Here is a 24,597-nt window from a genome sequence, read left to right as displayed (position 1 = left end):
GATCCTTCTATATAGTGAGAAGGTGGGGAGGGGTATTACTCAGAAGGGTGGTGGGAATGGGTGAATGGCAGATAGCTGTGATGAGCCTGTTGACGACTCTTAACGACTGCAATAGGTCTTACAGGAAAAAGCAAGGGGTGAGAAGGTGAAAAATGGCTTTGTCATGTATAATGAGATAAGAATCCAATGTCTTTGTTCAGACCAGGTCTCTCCATGGTTTTAAGTTTGGTAATGAGTTGCAATTCAGCAGCTTCTCTTTCCAGTCTATTTCTGAAATTCCTTTGTAGTAATACAGCTACTTTGAGATCTTGTATAGAATGTCCTGGGAGATTGAAGTGTGCATGCACACGAAAGCTCATACCAAGAACTAACTTAGTTGGTCTTTAAGGTGCTACTGGAAGAAAAAAAAATTTTTTTTTTGTTTTGACTATGGCAGACCAACACGGCTACCTATCTGTAACCAGTGTAAAAGACCTGTCTCACTTTGCAATAGAGAACAAGATGCTTATGCCTAGTTGCGCTGCAGTCTGCCTGGCAGTCCAACTATCTAGCTATTCACACACCCCAGTGAAACGGAGAGTCTGAGATTTAAATTGCAAAGAGCCTTGGGGGCAGGTAGCCACACCTGCGTTTTCCAGGTGCGTTGCTTGCTCTGCTGAGATCTGCAAGATGAAGGAAGCCTCACTCCCTCCCAACCACCAACCCTCCCAGTCGTCTTTTCAAAGGCACAAAAGTTTCTATGGATATATGTGTGTCCGTATATGTATGAATCTATGTCCCCAGTGACTGCGTCGAAAGGGATATGAAATACAGCCTTTCCGAGCCAACTTGAAACAAGCCCGTCCTGTCTTGCAGAGAGCCTGACAGGGAAATGAAAAACCCAGAAAGACGTTGAAAGGTTTAATAATCTGAAAGTTCTCCGTCCTTGACAGTCCCTTGCCCTGCCTCTCCCACGCATGCAAGGAATCAGGGTACAAACTTTCCCACCACTGGGAGAGGCACATCAGCCAAGAGGAAACAAGAAAACCTATAAATCACTCCTGCCCCCCGGGGTGGGGTTACCTGTGGGTGGGGTGCTAATAGGAAAAGGGGTGTCAGGGGGGACGCTGAAGGTGTCAATGACTACCAGACTTTGAAAAGTTAGGATCACTGGGTTAAGTTCATAAAATATGTCGAATGAATTGAGCTTGTTGTTGTTTAGTCATGTCCGACTCTTCGTGACCCCCTGGACCAGAGCACGCCAGGCACTCCTGTCTTCCACTGCCTCCCTCAGTTTGGTCAAACTCATGTTGGAGAACACTGTCCCACCATCTCGTCCTCTGTCGTCCCCTTCTCCTTGGGCCCTCCATCTTTCCCAGCATCAGGGTCTTTTCCAGGGAGTCTTCTCTTCTCATGAGGTGGCCAAAGTCTTGCAGCCTCAGCTACAGGATCTGTCCTTCCAGTGAGCACTCAGGGCTGATTTCCTTAAGAATGGATCGGTTGGACCTTCTTGCAGTCCATGGGACTCTCAAGAGTCTCCTCCAGCACCAGAATTAAAAAAGCATCAATTCTTCAGCAATCAGCCTTCTTTGTGGTCTCACTTCCATACATCACTACTGGGGAAATGAATTGAGCTACATCGTTTTAATTGGATTTTGGGTAACTGTGAAATTGATTGCGGTCGTTTTGAATTTCATTGTGCGATGCTCTCCCTTAGTGGGTCATGCAAAGCATTATTCTGAAGAATGCTTTTTGTAGGGTAGGGGCATGGCACTGTGGTCTAAACCACTGAGCCTCTTGGGCTTGCCGATCGCACGGTTAGAAGTTCTGTGCAACGGGATAGGCTTCCATTGCTCTGTCCCAGCTTCTGCCAACCTAGCAGTTTGAAAGCACACCAGTGCAAGTAGATAAACAGGTTCTGCTGTGATGGGAAGGTAAACGGCGTTTCCGTACGCTCTGGCACTCATCACAGTCCTCTGTGTGCCAGAAGTGGTTTAGTCCTGCTGGCCACATGACCTGGAAAGCTGTCTGTGGCCAAATGCCAGCTCCCTCGGCCTGAAAAGCAAGATGAATGCCACACCCCATAGTCGAATTTGACTGGACTTAACCATCCAGTGGTCCTTTACTCTTTTTTTTAACCTATAGGGTAAGGAGCACTGGGGGCACGTTTATGGAACTAAGGGGGTGCAATAAAGTTTGGGAAACACTGCTCTAAATAGTCTTCCCATGAGTTGGGAGGAATCTTCTCCCAAGAGAAAATAAAATAAAATTTATCTCTAAGCAAATTATTTCAAGACAAGGGACAGTGCTCGTTCCTGCAACTTGTAATGTCTCTGCCCAGGACAATATCTCATGTCCTTTTCCCCAGTCCACACACCCGGGATAACGCACCAGGGTGATTTAAGAATAACCAAGACAATATTACTATTGCTATAATTAATATCAATAGGGAAAGGTACTGATGCAGCATATGAAATTCCAGTTCAGCGTTGTCAGGAAAAAAAGCCTTGACTCATTTCCAACGGGGTGTGGGGACGCCAGGAGCACAGCCATTTTCTAATCTCCTGCCTGGGCAAGAGGCAATTTATCAATGCCAGCAAGCAGAAGGCTTGGTCTGTAAGCCTAAGGGGTGGAACAGCCTGGCAGTGGCGTAGCGTGGGGGGTGCCAGGGGTGCCGGCCGCACCGGGCGCAACATCGGGGGGGGGGGGGCGCGAGTCCAGAGGGCCCAGCCGCGTCGTGCCCTCGGCCCGCCCCTATTGTCAGAGCGGCCGGCCAGCCTCCGCCTGCTCCTACCTTGCCCACCCGAGGACTGCGGCAGCGCCCGCCCCCGTGGCCACCTACCCCCGCCTCGCCCATTGGCTTGCCTCCCTCGGCCCCGCCTCTCTCCGATGGCCGCGGGGGTGTCCTGCTCGGCGCCGGCGCCTTTTTTCAGGAGGTAGGGAGGCTGGACGGGGAGGTGGGGTCGGAAGCGGGCAGAGAAGGAGGGGAGCTCGTAGCCAAAAGGGCTGCGCCGGCCGGCAAAGGGCCGGGGAAAGTTTGGAGAGGAGAAACGCACCGTCATGATTTCCTGGTGGAAGCGGCAGAATTAGGGATGGCGAAGCGTAATTACGCACGAATTTCGCTGGGTGAGAGCTTCGGGGATCGATCGGCGGAAATGGGAATCAATTGGAATATGAGAAAGAGAGAGAGGGACCATCATTCATAGGCATAGATTTGTAGGGTTAGGGGGCGCAAATTACTTGCCTTGCCCCGGGTTAGGGGGCGCAAATTACTTGCCTTGCCCCGGGTGCTGACAACCCACGCTACGCCGCTGCAGCCTGGGATCTTTTTTGTGTGGGCTGTGAGAGATTACCGATACGCAGGAGCACAACAGTGGACAATGTTGTACTCCAACTTCCAACAGCAGCAGGTAGAGTAGCCTATGGTTCAAGGCGATGGGATGTTTTTTTGCAGAGGCACAAAGCTGTTTTGTTTGCAAAATGCACAATCCCATCTTGGACTGCATCTTCCATGCACAAGAACACCACACCCTGTGCAGAGAAGGCTCCTGGGTACAGAGACACATTTGAGAGAAGGTTTAGGACCTGGACACACTGTGCAATTTAATCTCATTGTCATCCCCTTGCAGCCTGACCCATGAACCACTGGACCTCCAGAAATGGATAAAGTGTTTCTTACACAGCCATGGTTTGGCCACCTCCTTCCTTCTGGCCCTTCTCTGAGGGAGACCCACTTCATCCACTTCTAAAACTGAATTGATTTCTACCAGAGGCAGGGCCTTCTTTGTGGTGGCACCTTTTCCAAGGAATGCTTTCTCAAATGAAGCTGACCAGGCCCATTCCAATCAGAGCCTTTGGCTCAGTCGGTACAGCATGAGACTCTTAATCTCAGAGTCATGGGTTTGAGCCCCACGTTGGGGAAAATATTCCTGCATTGCAGGGGGTTGGACTAGATGACCCTTGTGGTCCCTTCCAACTCTACAATTCTATAATTCTATGAAAGCTAGGGTTGCCATATTTTGAAGAACAAAAATGAGGATGCTAAGATGACTCTCATTTTAAATACCCCTACTATATGTAGGCTATATAAGCTGTGATACATTGCTGAAGGGGGTGGGAGAAGAGGAGAGGAGAGCAAGTCTTCAAGTTATGTCTATGTCTCATCCAAAACGCAAAGGCAGAGACAATTTTAAAAATCCATCCGGACAGAAATTTTACTCCCAGAAAAAGAGGGTGTGCCCTGGAAAAAGAGGACATATGGCAACCCTAAGAAAGCAGCAATCTATCTGCCGATGAGTCAATCTCACCAGACCTCTGGGATCTAGTAGCACAGGTGTTTTTTTTTTTAATCTGCTGGGCATTTTTATTTATTTTTGCATTTTCCACCAACTTTTATTACTGACCAACTGAAAAAGGAAACCCCGAAGACTGTAATGAGACAATTTATATATGCATTTATTTTTATTAAAAAAACAAAGACAAATTGGAAATACATTACAAATGTTGTAGACATTACAAATTGTATTGGAGCAACACGGCGGACTGCAGCTATGCATCAAATCGGGCTGGGTGGGAAGCACACGCCTGATGTTTTTTTACCCTTCCTTACAGGAATAATTCCCCCCACAAGAGGGGCGATGTTCCGATCCAAGGAATGCCGTGCATTATTTAAAATCTCAATTGAAAACATTTTAGCGACACCTGGTTGCCTTATAAATTGGTGTCATGCAACAAAACAACAGCCTTAGGGCGAGAAGAAGCCCAGTTCTGAGCATCCCAAAAGTGTACCTAACAGGTAATACCGCTCTGCTTTGCCAAACGGAGAAGGTCTCCCATGTTGGGTCCTGCGGGGGATGCCTCTGTGTCATAGGCATGAATGCTAAGTGGAGTCACGTAGGAATCAGGTTCGAATCCTGGCATCTCAAGCTACGGCTGGGAATGTGTCCTGGAAGGCTGCTGCCAATTGGTGAAGACAATTGGCGGATGGACCAATGAGCTGGCTTTCCAGGTTCCTGGCGTGGTAATATGGTGCCCTGAGCGAGGACAACATTTGGCAGCCCCCCCTCCAAAAAAATTATTATTTTCACAATAATTTGTTATTTATTTATTGTTATTTTGTGGGCTCTCAGCTCAGCTCCCTGTGCGAGGAAACTGCCGGCACCGCCATAAATTCCGCATCGTTCCAGGCACCATTTTATCCCAACATTTTCTGCAACGAGTGCCTAGGGTGGAATTAGTGTTTATCGCAATAAAAGACCACAAGAGAGTGAAGGGCCTTTATGCTTCTTGATTTCAAGGGTGTAGAATTGTAGCCGGCATGAATGGAGCTGAAAACTCGCTAACTAGGGATATGTGTAAAGGGGCATTGATATATATATATATATATATATATATATATATATATATATATATATAAAACACCCTGAAGTAAAAACTCAATTTACATGCTCTCTCTCTCTAACACACACACACATTTTTCAAAGCCCGGACACTGTGACAGAACATAACAAGGTGTTACATCTTTATATTTACAAAGCTTGATGCGGCAAAGAGCCTCTGTAATGAATCTTGCACCCTATGAAAACCAACATCTCCTTCAGGTTCTCCCAACGCCTCGTCTTTTTTATTCCGTTGACGTTCCAGGCAGTGGTTTCTCATGCCCATCCCTAAAAGAGCTCGAAATCACTCCTGCCCGTGAAATCTTTCCTCTGCTATAGCTTGTTCTGAGGAAAAGATTGGCCAGGCAAGGTCCATAACCCCACCTGGGCAGCCAGGAGATGACACCAGCCCTGCAGAGATTTGTCCCGTGGAGGAATAGGCAGCAATGGCATAATACTTTTCCTAACTCTAACCCACCTGGTCACCCCAAAACTATTTAGAAAGGTGTTCCCGCATCAATATGTGCTTGCATGCATCTTGCCAAAGGTCAGGGAGCCAAGAGTGAGGTTTGGAGTTGTTGGTAATTGGGAAAAGTAGGATTCAGGCTTCGAAGGCCTTAATGCTTTAATGACTTCCATAGCTGTCAACCTTCCCTTTTTTTGTGGGAAATTCCCTTATTCCTGCGCCGTTTCCCGCTGCTATCCCAGATTGTTAGCTATCCCGTAGACTATCCCCGGGACAGGTGAGGCTGCTGATCCCTTATTTTCAAATCTGAAAGTTGACAGCTATGATGACACTATTCCCCAGTGCAGCCAGAGTGAGGCCCCAAATCCTCAAGCTTGCAGCATACTTTGTAAAGCAAATGAACCAAGGGTGGCGTAGCAATTGGGGAAAGCAGAGGCAAAGTGGGGGGGGGGGGAATGGGTGTAAGGAGAAGAAATTCCTAACTGTGTGTCTTGCTCTCTTCTTTTTGGTTCTTTCAGTCCTTTGTTTATTTTTTTTTGGGTTTTTTGGTTGGTTTTTGTAACAAAAAAAAGTCCATTGGCACACCAAGGGGTGGTCGCGCTTCTGCAGGGAGCCTCAAACGTTGTCCCTCTGCTTCACCTTGGACAGCTTGACGGCTTCCTCCTCGTCGCCTTCGTGTTGGTGAAGGTGGTGCTGAGGCGGTTCGTCATGGCAACCGATCATCAGCTGGTAGACCAGCACGCCGGCCGTGGCTCCGAGGAAAGGAGCCACGATGGGGATCCACCACCAGCCCCTGCCAGTCCTGTGAGAGGCAAACACAAGGAAATGGATGGGTGAGATAGGAAGGTCGGCCAATCTGGCATTCTATCCGAAATTGCCTCAAGGCCCATTTCTCCTCTCAGAAGAGACTACCTGTCCCATCTCAGGAAGCACTCCCCATCCAGTGACAGTCTCTCCTGTCAGTAATTCAGTTTTTTCCCTAAAAGTAGACCTGAGGTCCAAGGACACCTGGAATTTAGCTTCATTTAGTTTTCAAAAAAAAATGGAAAATATCACTCTAACTCAAACATCCTCCATTGAGCAATCCTAAACTCCTCCCTCTCACAATGGCAGCTGATACATGAGACTCCATGGATGGTGTCGACCTCAAAAATATCTCTCAGGAGGTCAGCCAAGGCCTTGCTTGCAATTAAATTGTCCTCAGATCCTACCTAGGCGCATAGACCAGGACTATGTCTTGACAGGGATATTGAGCCTCGGACACTAACTTTCCATCATTAAAGGATGCTCCAAATTTTAGGAAGGCGGATCAAAGTCCAAAAGCCACCCATAAAAGTCTCCAGTTGCTGTCAGTGTGTCCCAGTAAAAAACAACAACAACAAAACACTGAAAGTGCTTGAGCTTCAGATGCCTCCCCAAAGTTGTGGACTACAATTCCCATCATCCTTGACCGCTGGCTATGCTAGGTGGGGCTGATCGGAGCTGGAGTCCGAAACTGCTGGAGGGCAGCTATTTATGCGATAGCACCTCCAAAACACCAGCCTTTGTAACAATAGCAGTTGTGATGTTCCCAAGCCAGAGTTCATTATTACGAGCTCCCTGCTCACAAATGAAAATTTTAATGAAAACAAACGCAAGCAAAGTCCTGTTGATGACGTTTTCTGCAAGGATAAAGAACCAGCCCTCCAGCTCTTATGTGCCTAAGCTACCATGGGCAAGGCCAGGGATGGTGGGAGTTGTAGTCTAGCAACCTCTGGAGGACCACCCATGATCTACTGTGAAGGCACATCAACTTACGTGAAAACCTCTGAGCCCCAGCCAGCAATGGCAGTGAAGAGACGGGGTCCAAAGTCTCGAGCCGGGTTGACGGCATATCCAGAGTTGAAGCCCATGGATGTTCCAATGACCAAGATGACAAAGCCAACGGTGAAAGCCTCCAGTCCTTTGGGGACTGGGTTGTTGTGGGGGTCCACGATAGCCAAGACGCAGACGAGCAGGGCTGCTGTGCCAATGAACTGAGAAGGGGAAGGAGGAAGAGATGAGAATGTGGTTTTCCTCCGCCTCAAATTGTCTCCCTGTTGCACTTCTTACAGCATTCAGGCTCTTTTGGCTCGGAATGCCTTACAAAAGCCCTCCCATTCTTACCTGGTCAAAAAATCCATTGACGGGGGTCAAGTGCTTTGAAGGGTAAGTAGCAAATATCCCTGCGGTGGCGTTGGCACCCGTGACTAATAGCTGGCTCCCACCAAACTCATAAATAGCATCTAGAAAAAAAGGAAACAAAGTAGACATCTCATCAAAGCCTTGCCACCATTCCCAGTTTCTTTATATCATAAATATATGGTGAAGATTAGTCTTACTCTTGAGGGGGGATATATCAGTAGATAGGATACAGCGTGGATGGGGATCCTGTGCTCCCCCAAAGGGTTGGTTTTTAAAAAATTATTTGTTTTTAAGAAACAAAGTTGGCTATTGGGGGGAAAATTCATTTATGTTTAAACCAGGAAAATCACACACACCCAAGAAGTTGTTGGACAACAACTCCCATCATCCCTTGGTCAGGCTAGCTGGGGTTAGTGGGAGTTGGAATCCAACAGGACCGCAGGAAATTCCCCATCCCTGAATCCCAGTGCACTAACTGGGGGGACTCTAGGCAAAGTCTCAGCTTTAAAGGCAACAGGACCTCAATGTGTATTCCTTCAGCTCAGTTGCAGCTGGTCTTGATTCCCTCATTCTAACATTGAGGTTTGTAAGGTTCTATGGAAAAAGGGTTATTCCCCCTCCAGGGCCAAGATCTAAACACTGTTCACTTTGCCTGCCCACCAAAGGAAAGAGGAGCCCCACCAGACCAGAGGAGAAATGATGCAAAATACCGTATTTTTCGCTCTATAAGACGCACTTTCTCCCTCCTAAAACGTAAGGGGAAATGTGTGTGCGTCTTATGGAGTGAATTCAGGCTGCGCAGCTATCCCAGAAGCCAGAACAGCAAGAGGGATTGCTGCTTTCACTGCACAGATATCCCTCTTACTGTTCTGGCTTTTGGGATAGCCGTGCGAAGCCTCCTCAGGGCAGTGGAAGGAACGCTCCGGCTGCCCTGAAGAGGCTTTGCACGGCTATCCCAGAATCGCTGCGCAGTGAAAGCAGAGATCCCTCTTGCTGTTCTGGCTTCTGGGATTCAGAATATTATTTTTCTTGTTTTCCTCCTCCGAAAACTAGGTGCATCTTATGGTCTGGTGCATCTTATAGAGCGAAAAATACGGTAATTCCTGCCCTGAATTAAACTCCCATGTCCTAAAACTCTTATGAAGGAACTGTGCTGATTTCAAGTCCCCATTACCATTCCAGATCTAAGTCAGAAGGAAAGGCAGGTTCCAGAGGCTCAGGAAGACATGCTCCACCCATGCGCTTGCTCACTTACCATGGTACAAGCCGAAGACGATACCCGCTCCCAGGAATGCCCCGATGGTTTGTGCTAAGGAATAAATGGGCAACTTGAGCCAAGGTTCCCGGGCCATAAGGCACATAGCGAAGGTGACAGCAGGGTTCAAATGGGCACCTGTGGAAAAATGCCATGGTTAGGGTGCTTGTTTTGTTTCCAGGCACGCATAAGATGGAGAGGGCTTTGCACCGCAGAGAGTTGGGCTAGGTGAGCCTTCCAACTGTACAATTCTATGGTTGTAAGGCTGCTCATATTACTGGGGACATCTCATAGGTGGTGCAAGCCTCCAAGGATCAGGGATCCTTCTCGTGACATGACTAAACATGTCAAAGTCTTGACGCAAAGGTTGCTTCTTGGAAAGAGGACAAGTTTGTTTCAGGGTAATGCAAAGCTGGAGCAAGTTTAATTTATGTCTAATTTAAACCACTTAAACCCCTGCCTCAATTATGCAAAGTAAGCTACTGCGCAAGAGTTCTCTCATCACACATGACTTAAATTTAAATGCATGTCTGCTTTAGAATAAGATAAATCCATATCCCGTGAGGTTTCCTCCCAAGTAAGTGAGCCTGGGGCTGCAGCCTTCAAGTGCTGCTCTCAGTTCCTGGAAGGCGCAGGGAATACCTACTGACAGACAGTAAGATTCAGGCGGACCTAAATTTCACAATGGGAGGTCCTTAGTCAACTGTGGCCAAATCTGTGTCCTATCATAAAGTTCAGGCACATACCAGAGATCTGTCCAGCAATCAGAATTCCAAGTGTCACAGCAAAGCCAAAAGCCAGGTTGATGGTCAGGAACTGTCCGCTTTTTCCACCGCTGAGTATGGACTGGGCCACTGAACCACAACCAAACACCTGAAAGGAGGAAAAAAATCTTGGTCAAATCCAGTTTCATGGATCTAGCAGCACCAAAGTATAACTTTGCTTTATGAAAGGCACCCAGTGATTTCCCTTTCTATTCTTCAGGCATTCTAAGAGGTGATCCCGCTGCAGATGCTCACTAACCACATTCTCAGGTGTACAACCTTCCATCCTAAACTGAGCTTAGGAAAACCCAGTTTAGAGTGTTTACAGCGGAAGTTGGTTGTGCACAGCACTGATTGGCGGGAAGCAGTGATGTCACTAACTCATGCCTTCTGTCCTGGAGCAGTTTTTCAAAATGTAAATTGTTGGCTCTGATTTCATTGGGGAATTTGTGTAGTTGTTGTTTTTGTTTAGTTTTTTTTAAATGCTTAATAATAAGTGGTGTTTTGAAAATGATGAAGGAAGGACATCCCACCTGTAACATGCAGGTGGGGCAAGACAGTCTATTGAAGTAGCTGATGGTTTGCTGGCTAGCGCAACTTTTGCAAACCTGGAATGAAGGCAGGCTGAAATTTAAAATCAAAACCAAACCAAGATTCCTTTTTTGCATCTATGCACTACAAAAAGTGCTAAAAGAGATGTCGATATCTCACATGGATTTAAATACATTGTTGATCTTGTTTTGATTAGTAGCCTGTAGTTTGGATCTATAACTATGGATTTAAATATCCTCCAAAATATCACAATTCAGAAGTAGAAAAACATTTGTGTCAATCTGCTGAGCCACGAATCATGCAGATCTTCACAAATCCAAAAATTCTAGGCTACTTCCAAACATTTGTGTATTGAGCATTCACCTTAACTTGTTTGTGGGAAAATCAGAAAACAAGGTCTGCTTAATGTCTTGCTTTCAGGGAGGCTAGACAATGTTGCATCCTCAGTCCCACTGAAAGCACCAGGGAGAAAAACACAGAACATCCAAGAACTGCAGCCTAGCTCAGCTTGGAATGAATTATCATTCTGCCACATTATCGCATAGCCCACATGGCAGGCAGGCTTCAACAGCTGCTGACAACAGAATCGACGGCTGGGTATAAAACAAAGATATATACACTGGGCACACAGGAACCAGCATGATATTTGAGACACAGGATCCGGCCATCTGATTGGCACACGTGCTATATACGTTAGCAAAGCTTCAATCCAAAAATCTCAAGATGGACAGTAGAATAACCAAGCAAAAGAGCTGAATTTCTTCAGTCACAACAGGCTGCATAATTCCACATTTCCTGCAGCACAGTTTTGATTAGCTTGGCACAGAATGTGGACTTTAGTGATTTTGAAGTACGCTGTATGCACAGTGTAATGGATAAGTTTATCAGCGTGCCTACAGAAAAGAACTTTTATTTCTGCATTATGCAAGCCAGTCCTCTGTTTGCCTTTATGATTAGGGTTCCTCCCCTTCCTTAAACAGACAAAGTGGTTCCCCCCCCCCTCCTTGTTTTTCTGCTCCTTTTTGGACACAAAGAGCTCCGAAGGGTTATTTTTCCTTCAACTTTGTCCTACGACCTCTGAATCAGTACAGGACAAACACACACACACAAAAGTCTTTGCAGTGTGTATGTTCGACTAGCCCAGAAAGAATGTTATCGCCCAAAGTCACAACTTCCCTGTGAGGGAGGTCAAGGTGACGAAGCATGAAGCGCAAACAGCCTTTGCAAACCAGCCTTAACCGCAGCAACAGGGGTCGATTCAAAGCTTCCGGGAAAACTGGATTCTTTTGAACAATGAAACCTGGCTCAGTCGGAGTTGCTCAAGGCTTTTGTCAAATCTCGAGGCTCCGAGACCTTGAATTAGAGAACGGCCTCACATAGTGGAGCGTGAGAGATGGAGATTAAAAGGAGTGACTGACAGGCCACAAAACCCCGCATTTCTTGAAACTTATTTCCTCCTGAGCCCAATGTTGCTAAGAGCCATAGCTGTCAACGTTTCCCTTTTTTTAAGGGAAATTCCCTTATTCCGAATAGGATTCCTCGCAAGAAAAGGGAAAAGTTGACAGCTATGCTAAGAGCACGCAGGAAACTTTTGTCCCAGAGTAGGGGTCAGCCCAGAGATTTACGGAGCCTGGGGTGCAAAGTCTAAATGGCACCCCAAATTGTGTGCCACCCATTTGCACAATTTAGAGCACAATTTATCAGAGTGTTTTTCCACGTAAAAGGCATCAGGAAGAGAACAGACAGCTCTCCTTCACCCACAATTCCACTTTCCCATGCAAGAAGTTTTTCATTTCCCCGCCATTTCCTCCAGGAAAGCCCACTGTTTACTTCTGAATCATCACAGAAATCAGTCGGGTTTTCTGAAGATTGACATTTGTTCCGATTCAGCAGCAAACGGTGGGTTTTCCCTGGGAAAGCGGCAAGGCAAAGGAAAAAACCTCTCGTTCTGGACAAAGAGAATAAAACATGGGCCACGTGCAAGTGTGGAAGAGCCCTCCGTGGTGATTGACAGGAGGACTGCCCAAGGGAGAGCGGCCCCATGGGGCAGATCCGTCTGTGTTTGCCTTTCTCCAGCGCTGCTCTTTTTGAAAAACAGCCAAGCCTCCTCTCTTCACAGCTCTCCTTTGTTGCGGTGCCTAAACAACAGCAAATACCAGCTAATGCTAATCCAACCTGCCAAAATCAGTCAGCTAGGCCATCCGTCACAAACACCCAGTTAAAAACACGAAAGGCTGACATTTAAAGGAATAGAGGTTCTGAGCTCCTAGCGACGAGATCCCTTCACGCAAAGAGGAGGTGAGGGATCAGTTCACCTTAAAGTTTAAAAATCTGGCGCCCTGGAACAAGAGGGCTTTGCTTGCCACTGGTGATGGCTGCAGCACACATTCTGCAAATCTCTGCTGGTGGCCGGTGTGTTGCAGCTGGAGAAGGCCATAGTTCAGTGGCAGACATCTTCCTTGCATGTGGATGGTCGTAGGCTTAATCCCTGGCTTCTCCAAAGAGGCCTGGGAGAAAACCTTCCTGAAAGCCCAGATAACTGCTGCCAGTCAGTGCAGACAATACTAGCTAGATGGCGCAGCTCAGAAGAAGACAGCTTTCTGTGCTGCTATGTTGCTCAAGTCTTTTCAGGAGGTGGGGCTTCGGTGCAAGTGAACAGAAGTGCAAACCTTTTCGGATTGGCTAAAAGAAAATCTCTTTTAAAGTAAGCAAATTTGAGTGCAACTGCGAGTTTCTTTAACCTTTGGAAGAGGATGGGTTGGAAGAAAAACCTTCCAAGCCTGCCACCTGCACAATGCAATCTTCCCCAACCTGGTGCCCTCCAGGTGTATTTGATTACCGCTCCTGTGGCCAGGCTGGCTGAGGCTGATAGCATCCTCTCTAACATTTCTTCAGTGAAAATAGGGACATCGAAAAGCAGAACTTTTGGGGATGAAATCACAAACAGAGATGGCTTCTGTAATTCCACAGTTGTCCCTGGAAATCAGGGCAGATGGAGGGTCTGGAGACCACCAGGATGGTTGAAGCTGTCATAGTGCATCGGATCTGGGGACTAAATTGAGGAGAGAAAACTTCTCTCTCTCTCTCTCTCTATGTGTGTGTGTGTGTGCGCACGCGCGTGCGCACGCGCAAATCTCTGCTCTTGAATGAGATGCCTCAATCTCTCTGTGACCACAGTAAGAAGTCCAAATGGCATGAGTGTGAGCAAGTCTGGGATACCGTATTTTTTGCTCTATAAGACTCACTTTTCCCCTCCTAAAAAGTAAGCGGAAATGTGTGTGCATCTTATGGAGCGAATGCAGGCTGCGCAGAAGCCAGAACAGCAAGAGGGATTGCTGCTGCTTTCACTGCACAGCGATCCCTCTTGCTGTTCTGGCTTCTGAGATTCAGAATATTTTTTTTCTTGTTTTCCTAGGTGCGTCTTGTGGTCTGCTGCGTCTTATAGAGCGAAAAATACGGTAAATCATATCGTAAGAACATAAGGAGAGGATCCTGCTGGATCAGGCCAATTGTATTCTGTTCCAACAGTAGCCAACCAGATGCCTGCAAGCCCAAGAGCTCAATTTCCCCTCTTGTGGTTTCCAGAAAATGGCATTCGGAAGCATCGCTGCCTCCAACTTCCTCTGTGTTAGGAAGCCACCTTCAGATCACTCTCTTAACGGCAAGCAGGGAAATCCCAGATGTTTGCCTTCCCCCTTTGAACTCTCCCCCCCTTAAAAAAAAACTTTCTTCCAGATGTCACTACAAAAGATCTGGACACTTTAGCAAAGGCAGGAAAAGAGAGCGGAGGATTAAGAAGCGACTTCCAGGCAGGACTTTATCCTTGCATCTGGTTCAGAAGCGAATAGTGTTCGCCACCAGAGAACAAAGCGGGGCATCTGGCAATGCAAACAGGCCAGCACCCCAAGATTTGAGGGGAGAAGAGGTTAGGGATCAGCTGCACAGCACAGGACTCTCAGAGGGGTGCAATATCGTAAGTTCTACTGATGCGTAAGGTCATGCGGTTGCAACTCAGCACAGCAAGTCCTGCAAAGAGCTGCACTGGTGTTCCCACGCAGGCACAGCTGCCCAAACAACGGATTCAAATGACAAGGAAGGAGATTTCGATTAAACATTGAGGAGAACTTTCTGGTGGCAAGGGCCGTTTGACAGTGGAACTGACCCCCTTGGAAGGTGGTGCGTTCATTTAAAAACATTCAATTTTAAACAGAGGCAGGATGGCCCATCTGTCAGGGGTTGTTCTGTCCGTTCTACCCGGACACTGAAGTCCAGCGCCGGGCCTTCTGGCGGTTCCCTCCCTGCGAGAAGCCAAGTTACAGGGAGCCAGGCAGAGGGACTTCTCGGTGGTGGCACCCGCCCTGTGGAACACCCTCCCACCAGATGTCAAAGAGAACAACAACTACCAGACTTTAAGAAGACATCTGAAGGCAGCCCTGTTTAGGGAAGCTTTTAATGTTTAATAGACTATTGTATTTTAATATTCTGTTGGAAGCCGCCCAGAGTGGCTGGGGAAGCCCAGCCAGATGGGCAGGGTATAAATAAATCATCATCATCATCATCATCGCAGGGGGTTGGACTAGATGATCATCAGGGTCCCTTCCAACTCTATAGATCTGTGATTCTATAACTTTCTTATTGATGCAAATATCCAGCTTTCGGGGCAGGCATAGTTGCATCCAGATCAAGATCACAGCAGAAGGCGACAAAATTGCAAGTTGTGTGCATAACGCTCTGGTTTGGCCTCACGCAACAAGGCGGCTTTTGCAACAGGACATTTCTCCCTGCTGTTTTGCAAGTTTATGGCACTCTCGAAGTTGCCCCTTTCTTTTTCCTTCCAGGGGTTTGGGTCCCATTTTATTGGGGCTGCTGTGTGCTCAGCTGCCCCGCCCTGCCGAGCCGGATGGGTGTGTACCCGCAGGTAGATAACAAGCCCTCCAGGTAGAGACACCTTGCCCAACAGTTACTGCCTCTTGTGCAGATGTTTAAGGGCCTACTAGTCCCTGCTAAAGTTCATCTTCCTGTAGCTCCACACTCCTTATATATTATTACTCATTTAAAAACACTCCGATAGAAGCTGTTTCCCTGTTGAAAGCAAATCCTTGGAGCATTCACAGGGTGGACTGTTTCACCTGGAGGCTTTTGCAGGCTTCCATTGCTCTAATGAAGATGTGATATGGATCTCGAATGATTGCAGGGCGTGTTGAGATTAATTTCTTAAACCTGGCACTGATGGAAGCGTTTTCTGAGAAGCAGGAATTCCCTAAGGCGTACAGGAGTGAAAGTTCTCACTGCAGAAAAAGCTGAAGTTCTCACTAAGGCTTTAAGAAACCCGAGTTGAGATTACCACACAGAGTTTTACACGTTTACTCAGAAGTCCCTCTGCATTGGTGGTGGAGGAGAACCTCGGCTTCTTAAGGAGGGTTTCCAGCAGGCAAGGTGCTTTTGCACTCAGCGCCTCCCTGCCTCCCACAATCCATGCCAGAGCGAGAGCCAGGTATTGAATTGAATTTATTATGGCCACAGACCAGTTCCGGCTCACTGACAATATGAGGGAAATAATAAAACACAAGAGGAATCCATTGAATTGCAATTGGGTATAACAAACACAATTCAGATATAGTGGCAATTAAAAATATATATTAAATCTTGATCACTAAAATATAACCTAAAATTGTCATTTAAAACCTTAATCATTTTGGTAGGACAGCTTGTTCCCTGAGTTTTATGGCAGTCGCACAGAATTTGGCCACCCTTAGCGTGATCTCTAGATCCTTGGAGTTTTAGGCATTGAAGGTCGGACCCATTTGGAGATTATTGTATTGAGACGAACTGCGAGTGAAGCCCTTTGCCTCCTGTCTCTGGGTGGAAATTGCAAGGATAATTTACCCCCAATAATCCTGTTCAGTCCTCTCCTGGTTCTGAGAGACTTGAGATGCAGAGGGGGGTGAGGAAACCCCTGGCCCTTGCCCCTTCCTCCTCCTCTTCCTCCAGCTCTGAAGCTTCGCCTGCCTCCAACTCTTGCCTCCTGGCCGGCCCAGTTCCCCACAAACCACTGCCCCCCTCTTTCAAGCCAGACTCCAGCCCCTCTTCCCCCAGAGTCCTGCCAATCCTAGACCCCCCTTTTGGGGGATCGTTGAGAGGAGCTCTGGGTTTGCGTCACCCAGGACATTTCCCTTACGGCTCCCATTGCGCCTTCATCTGTGCAATGGGTCTAAATGGGTCTGTGGGGTGTGTTTTGCCCCTGCAGAATGGCTCTCGGACTGTGAGCTTCCAGGGCGTCTCCTGGGCTGTGTGCTCAGTGCCTGGTCCTGCTGCCTGCGAGGAGCTGATAAAGAGAGCAGATGGGGCCTGATGGCTCCTCGAGACAAGCAGCTATGGGGGCCTCCTGCTTGGCCCAGGGCGCCACACCCCATGGCCAGCCTCTTCCCCCCTCCTGCTCCTCAGCCCCACCAAGCTGGGCCCCCAGAGGAGGAGGAGGAACTTTGGCCCAAGGTATAAAAGGCTTCAGACGCGGGTGATCAGAAGGTCGGCGGTTCGAATCCCCATGACAGGGTGAGCTCCCATTGCTTGGTCCCTGCTCCTGCCAACCTAGCAGTTCTAAAGCACATCAAGTGCAAGTAGATAAATAGGTACCACTCCGGCGGGAAGGTAAACGGCGTTTCCGTGCGCTGCTCTGGCTCGCCAGAAGCGGCTTAGTCATGCTGGCCACATGACCCGGAAGCTGTACACCGGCTCCCTCGGCCAATAAAGCGAGATGAGCACCGCAACCCCAGAGTTGGTCACAACTGGACCTAATGGTCAGCCTGAAAGAAGCTCCTGGCTCAGCCCAGAAGGTTTTCTCCAGCAGCCGAGAGAAGCTCCCAGTCCCAGCCCACAACCAGCCATCATGGCGCAACTCATCACCACTGCCTGGAGCAAAGTGGATGTGAAGTGAATGAGTGAAGGAGCCAGGAAAATAGAGAGGGAACTTGGGGGTGGGAGGAAAGGCAGCTTTTAAATCTGTATTGGATCTGTATTCATTTGGTGCATTGGTTGTGCTACCTCCTCCTAGGATTTCAGTCTAAGATTGCAATCCTATGCATGCTTCCCTGGGAGGAAGCCCCACTGAATAGAGTGTAGCTTACTTCAGAGTAAACTGCCTCAGGTTGGACTCATAGCTGTCAACTTTTCCCATTTCTTGCGAGGAATCCTATTCGGAATAAGGGAATTTCCCTTTTAAAAAGGGAAAAGTTGACAGCTGTGGTTGGACTGTCCAATAATTTAATTTGCACACATCTTCATGCATCCTAATAAACACTTGCATTTAAAATGATGCAATTTTTAAAATAAATATTTACATTTAAAATAATACATTATGAAGGGGAAACTTTTGGCTAATTCACCCAGGTGTCTTTTCAGTCCCTGGAGAGGTCTTCCTAACTGATTAATGTAACCAGCTAAGGCTGTGGTCCTAACCCCATTTACCTGGAAGCAAGCCCCGCTGTTGAATTCAAAGGGATTTACTTCTAAGGAGACATGGTTTGGATTGCGCTCTAATCAATTAAATTTACAGCTCTGGTTTTCACTCAGTTAAATCCTATAAGGGCTTCTCTGGCGTTCTGCCACGAAAGCTGAACTTGGGAACAGATCAGATGCCTTTCAGGACACTTTGAAAACGCTTCCTTGTTTCCAGCACTCTGAAGGATCTCTTAACAGACAGCTCCTCCCATTCCCTCTGAAGTCGGGGCATACATATAGAGAAATTATGCACAGTGACTTCCCTCTTTAATGCCATTTTAAAGGCTTTTCACGAAATCATTAGTTAGCCCTTGCCTTTTCCATCCTTCCCTCCGTTCCCCATGTCTGATCCCACATTACTGTGAAACTTTAAATTGTAACCTTTGTGGGGCAGGGGCCTGTCTGCTTGGGTTTGGGTTTTTAAAAAGTTATCCAGTAAATTGCCATGTACAAGATGGCAGATCTGCATGGGTGTAGTAATAATAATAATAATAATAATTTATTTCTACCCTGCCCATCTGGCTGGGTTTCCAACAAGACAGTGCAGTACAGTGGTGAGAGCTGGTGCCTGATGAAAATCGATTGCAGCCGGTAATAGATGGCTAAAATGGGAAGGGTAGGAGGGAGCTGTCAATGGAGTTGAAAAATAAGGAGCTAGAAGATGGAAAAGGTGTAGTCAGGTCTCAGTGAAACGACAGGGGTTCTGCCACCAAGTTGTGCTACAACAGCCCGAGACCTCTGGCCTTCAGGAATTCAGCCCAGGGGTAGATGGAAGATAATTTTATTCTTAGCGCTTCTGGCCAGAAATTCCTGTGCAGGATGGCTTGTTACCGAATAATACCCGGCGGCTGGTGGGAGCTGGCCGATGGGGGCGAATGGCAGGGTCCTGATAGCTGGGAATCTCTCTCCAGCTTTTGGAATGAGGTATGCATCAGTGCTTGGTGAGTGTGACAGCCCTCCAGCACATTGGAGAGTGAGGACAGAGGGAACTGAAAGGAGGAATCTGAAGCTGAAATGGACAGCAGCTCTCCAGTATTTCAGATCTCTTCTAGCCCTCCCTAGAGACCCCAGGAGTTCAATCGAAGAGCTTCCTCCATGTTAGACCTTCTATAAATTGAACAGTTGAGTGCCGAGGTACCAGCAGCAAGTAAGGCTTTCAAAGTAAAACCCATTCAGACCAATCTCACATTCCCAGCAGAGAGGCAAAGCAGTCAACTGGGGCTGTGATAATTGTGAACATTTGTGTCGACAATGGCAAGTGACACACACACACATACATCTGAAAACACCCACCACACCCGACAGGGAAAGCCAACAGCACTGACCGCACAACCCACACACATAGGGGTCCTTCGGACAACCTATTTCCACAGAATCCCCATCTCTAGACAATTCCAGGCTGCCACTTTTTTCAGGTGGGTTTTCAGTCACCTGCCAGCAAATTAACGTTGTGCCATTTGAGCAAAACAAGTCCAATTCCCGCAAAAAAGGTAAGGTTTTTAGAGACGAGGGAAGGGAAGGGAGGAAAATGTGCTGGAAAGCACAGGATGACGCTCACTTAATGCAACAATGTCTAACCTCCCTGCAAACATTTCAGAACAAATGCTCCATCAACGGCTGACGCCGTACCACCTCTCTACCCAGCGGACTTTGGGCAAGCAGATGGGGAATGCTCAAGGAGCAGGTCATCTGGAAGCCACTTCTCTGATTTTTTTAATGATTTTAAAAAAGGGATGCAGCTAAGCAACAGCTCCCAGATGCTCAGAGTCTTCGGGAGCATTTGCCTTGAAAAACTGCTGAGCAGTTTCTGCAATGGTATATCCCTCTTTCACAGTGGCAAACTTAAAAGAAGTTGTTTTTAAAAAACAACAACACAAAACATATATATTCTGTTTTTCAGGCTATGTACACACCGTACATTTAAAGCACATGTAAACCACACTTTCCTGCTCCCAAGAATGCGAGGAACTGTAGTTTATTTCTCCACAGGGCCACATTTCTCAGCACTCTTAACAAACTACAGTTCCTAGGATTTTGGGGGGGGGGTTGTTTGGTTTGGGGGGGGGGGTTGCAGGTTCTGACAGTATAGCTGCCTCGTGCATTTTGGAAGAGAAAGGAGCCAAGCTGGGCTATTGCAAGTTACATGTGAGATTTACATAGGTAAAGGTAAAGGGACCCCTGACCGTTACGTCTAGTCATGGCTAACTCTGGGGTTGCGGCGCTCATCTCGCTTTATTGGCCGAGGGAGCCGGCGTACAGCTTCCAGGTCATGTGGCCAGCATGACTAAGCCGCTTCTGGTGAACCAGAGCAGCGCACAGAAATGCTGTTTACCTTCCCACCAGAGTGGTACCTATTTATCTACTTGCACTTTGACATGCTTTCGAACTGGGCAAGCACTTGGGGTTCTTTCGCTTATGATGCAGTGCAAAGCGTCATTTTGCCAGTGAAGGCTTGCTCAGCCAGGAGCTACTGCTGGTGTTGGCACCCTCAAAAAGTGGGGGCCACTTTCACAGTTTAAGTGCACACCTAAAACTGCCTCTACCAACCTAGTAGCCTCCAGTTGTTTCGAACTCTGTGCTGGTTACAGTTGTAGTCCAAAACTTCTGGAGAGCACCATGTTGGCAAAGTCACTTAGACTCAGTTCTCAATCTGTGAAACGGGATTTTATGAGGAGGGCATACCTTACAAGGCTATTGTGAAAACAAAACATTGCTCCTAAGAATATTAACTGTAGAATTCTGCTTATGAATTCATGCGCTGAATGCAAACTTGCCTGCAGTTCTATCTTTTTGGAGAGTCAGTTTGGCTGGCTGTGTCAACATGCAGGCTTTCAGGTTACACAGAACGCTTCAAGACTGTTTGCTGCCGTTCTGTGTAACTCAAAATCTTTCCTGTTCTAAGACATTTTGACCTTTGAAAGTGTTTTATTTCCAATTCCTCCCTAGCTTCTGAAGACAACCCTTTCCACCAGGACACAAGGAAAGGGGAATTTCTGTTGCTAAACATCCCGTTAAAAGCAGTTGTGCAGAGGCAAGAGGGTCTTCCAGAACCAAAATTTCTGCCAAACCCTTTTTAACCTCTGAGGATCACACAGAATCACCACTCAACAAACTATCCCACAACTTTTCCGAGAATCTGAATCTGGACTCTTACGTCTGTGCAATACAATAAATCCAAAACTTCTCCTGTCTCCCAAGCCCATTGCTCCCCCAAAATCCACTTACCACCAGGATCAAGGTTCCCAGACACTCAGCCAGGGCCTGACGGATAAGTCTATTCCTGATCCGCAGCCTCAAGCCAATGGCTGAGAGAAGGTCCTTCTGCCGCCCCATGATCTCTGCCTGGTCTCTTCTCTGCTTTCTGTGTCAAGTTGAGCAAGAGTCCCTCTCAGCTCTCCAAGCTTGGCTCTCTGTAGCTCTGGAGCAGACCTGCCTCGCCTTATAAACGTGCAGAAAGGGAGAGGAATCCTGGACACACCTCCCCTGAAAAACTCCACCCTCACCAACTTATCTTCAACTGCAATTTCTCCCACTCCTTCTTCCTTTTTTTCTTGACAGCGTAAGGCTGAGTGGGCGGTTTTGCCAGCTCTTCTGCTCCACCCCCTCCAGTAGTATTACTCATGTGCAGTTAAAACCACAACCCAACTGATTCAACTCATCCCACCAGCGGCACTGCGTTTGTCAACCTGGCGCCCTCCAGATCAGGGGAAGTACAGTGGTACCTCGGTTTAAGTACTTAATTAGTTCCAGAGGTCCGTTCTTAACCTGAAACTGTTCTTAACCTAAAGCACCACTTTAGCTAATGGGGCCTCCTGCTGCTGCTGCGCCGCTGGAGCCCGATTTCTGTTCTCATCCTGAAGCAAAGTTCTTAACCTGAGGTACTATTTCTGGGTTAGCGGAGTCTGTAACCTGAAGCATATGTAACCCAAGGTACCACTGTAGTAATAATAATAATAATAATAATAATAATAATAATAATAATAATAATAATTTATTTGTACCCCTCCCATCTGACTGGGCTTCCCCAGCCACTCTGGGCGGCTTCCAACAAAGATTAAAAATACATTAAAATGTCACACATTAAAAACTTCTCTAAACAGGGCTGCCTTCAGATGTCTTCTAAATGTCAGGTAGTTGTTGTTCTCTTTGACATCTGGTGGGACGGCGTTCCACAGGGCGGGTGCCACTACCGAGAAGGCCCTCCTCCTGGTTCCCTGTAGCTTTGCTTCTCGCAGTGAGGGAACCGCCAGAAAGCCCTCGGCACTGGACCTCAGTGTCCGGACAGAACGATGGAGGTGGAGACGCTCTTTCCGGTATACTGAGCCGAGGCCTTTAGGGCTTTCAAGGTCAGCACCAACACTTTGAATTGTGCCCGGAAACATACTGGGAGCCAGTGTAGGTCTTTCAGGACCGGTGTTATATGGTCTTGGCGGCTGCTCTATTCTGTCTTGTTCAGACCCCACCTAGAGTCCTGCATCCAGTTCCAGGCACCACAATTTAAGAAGGATATCGACAAGCTGGAAGGTGTGCAGAGGAGGGAGATCAAGGTGATGAAGCGTCTGGAAACCAAGCCTTACAAGGAATGGTTGAAAGAGCTGGGTATGTTTAGCCTGGAAAAGAGGAGACTGATAGTTGACACGACAGCCATCTTTGAATATCTAAAGGGCTGTCATATAGAAGATGGAGCAAACCTGTTTTCTGTTGCTCCTGAGGACTGGACCCAAACCAATGGATTAAAGGCAAGAAAGGAGATTCTGAGTAAATGGATTGTCAGAGCTGTTTGGCAGCAGAATGCTGTTGGGAGTTCCTTAGCTGTGATTTCTGCCTCACAGGGGTTTTGAACTAGATGGCCCTTTGTGTAAGGTTACCAGATTTTTTCCAGTGAATCCGGGGACACTTTTCAACTTCAATGGATTATGTATGGGGACTGATTTGTGAATCCGGGGACTGTCCCCAGGAAACAGGGACATCTGATAACCTTACCTTTGTGTCCCTTCCAAGTCTTCAATCATACGATTCTATTACCTGTTCCATGGCAGGATAAATCATTTTTGCTCTGTTCTTTGGAAAAGTTCTGCTTCAAATGTACAGTAGCTCCAGGTAGATATCTCCTTCTGCCTGACACATTTTCAAAGGACTGCGTCATCTTCCTTAGTGTTCAGGATCACAAACCAGATTCACGAGGCTGCAAATTAATCAAAGAATCATAGAATTGTAGACACATCCCAGCTTGTCAACATCCTTCTTCAATTGTGGTGCCCAGAATTGGACACTGTACTACAGGTGAGGTCTGACCAAGGTACTATTACTTCCCTTGATCTGGACACTATACTTCTGTTGATGCAGCCTAGAATAGCATTTGCTTTTTTGCTGCTGCATCACACTGTTGGCTCATGTTTAGCTTGTGGTCCACCAAGACCCCTAGATCCTTTCCACATGTACTATTGGCAAGCCAGATGCCTCTCACCTTATATTTGCTCAGCTGGTTCTAAGTGTAGAACCTCACATTTGTCACTGTTGAAATTCATTTTGTTATTTTCAGCCCAGTTCACCAATCCATTAAGGTCATTTTGAACCCCGAATCTGTATTCTGCGGCATTAGCTACCCCTCCCAGTTTGGTGTCACCTGCAAATTTGATGAGCGTCCCCCTCAATTCCTTCATCCAGGTCATTTCTAAAGATGTTGCACGGCAATGTAAAAAGAGAGGAAGGAAACAGAAACTTAAACCCCTGGCTATTTTCTGTATAATTTGAGCCGAGAACTATGACCCAGAGCCTCATTTGAATACAGCCAAACCTCAGTTCCCAAACACCTTCAGCTCCCAAATGCCGAAAACCCAGAAGTAAATGCTCTGGTTTTCAAACGTTTTTTGGAAGCTGAACATCCAACACGGCTTCCGCTGAATGGAGAAAGCTTTTGCAACCAATCGGAAGCCGCAATTTGGTTGTCGAACGTTTCAGAAGCCGAACGGGCTTCCAGAATGGATTACGTTCAACAGCCGAGGTTTGACTGTACCAGAACATGATGGTTAATTATAAAGAACTTCTCTGTGCATGTACGGAGCTGGGAGCAGGTTTCCATATGTCTGGGATAAGAGGACAGAGAGCCTCAGCTGCAATCTCTGGCCCTCTGCCGCAGATTCCTAGTTATGTTCTCACCATAGGAAACTGCCAAGTCTGACAAGTCAACAGGGCTGGGTTTTAGACAAGGGACGTTCCCATCCCTGCTTGGAGATGCTGGGAAACTGAACCTGATACATTCGGCAAACAAAGCAGTTGATCTACTACGGAACTGCCATGTCGCTGCAAGGAGCTAGTGACATGGGCTCTGCTTCCAAAATTCTGGGTTCAAGATCCATGCAGGACTTCTGATGGTCTGTGGCTAGAAGTTCAAAATTTGGCACCAGATGATCTAAACTGAGCAGCTGTTTCATCACATTTGACTGAACCTGCAGTAGTTGATGTTGCAGGCTTATCAATCTGTGGTGTGTGGGTTTAGCTGAGGTTGGTTCATGGTCTTGTGTTGTGTGTTCGGCGGGGCTG

At 47.3% G+C, this 24,597-nt stretch overlaps 1 protein-coding gene across 1 annotated transcript; it reads right to left on the bottom strand.

Annotated features, from left to right (window-relative positions):
- Positions 1-4,415: 4,415 nt before the first annotated feature.
- Positions 4,416-21,476, bottom strand: AQP3 (aquaporin 3 (Gill blood group)). The gene is made up of 6 exons (XM_083575879.1): positions 21,280-21,476; positions 9,988-10,114; positions 9,242-9,379; positions 7,969-8,087; positions 7,621-7,838; positions 4,416-6,625 (listed from the first exon to the last, which is right to left on the bottom strand). The coding sequence occupies exons 1-6, from the start codon at positions 21,385-21,387 to the stop codon at positions 6,439-6,441; spliced, it is 897 nt and encodes a 298-aa protein (XP_083432005.1). The 5' UTR covers positions 21,388-21,476; the 3' UTR covers positions 4,416-6,438.
- Positions 21,477-24,597: the final 3,121 nt, after the last annotated feature.

This window comes from Podarcis filfolensis, assembly GCF_964270895.1.
Source record: "Podarcis filfolensis genome assembly, chromosome: 11".
Classification (NCBI taxonomy): Eukaryota; Metazoa; Chordata; class Lepidosauria; order Squamata; family Lacertidae; genus Podarcis; species Podarcis filfolensis.
Note: the sequence above shows the minus strand (reverse complement) of the source record. Positions and strands in the feature narration are given on the sequence as shown.

What these genes read in the sequence shown, in the direction of transcription:
- AQP3 (XM_083575879.1), bottom strand. Translation starts at nt 21,387, where the DNA reads ATGGGGCGGCAGAAGGACCTTCTCTCAGCCATTGGCTTGAGGCTGCGG. An exon ending in CGTCTTCGGCTTGTACCATG is followed by an intron (nt 8,088 to 9,241) that starts GTAAGTGAGCAA and finishes CTTTTTTTCTAG; the next exon opens with ATGCTATTTATGAGTTTGGT. An exon ending in TCAATGGATTTTTTGACCAG is followed by an intron (nt 7,839 to 7,968) that starts GTAAGAATGGGA and finishes TCCCCTTCTCAG; the next exon opens with TTCATTGGCACAGCAGCCCT.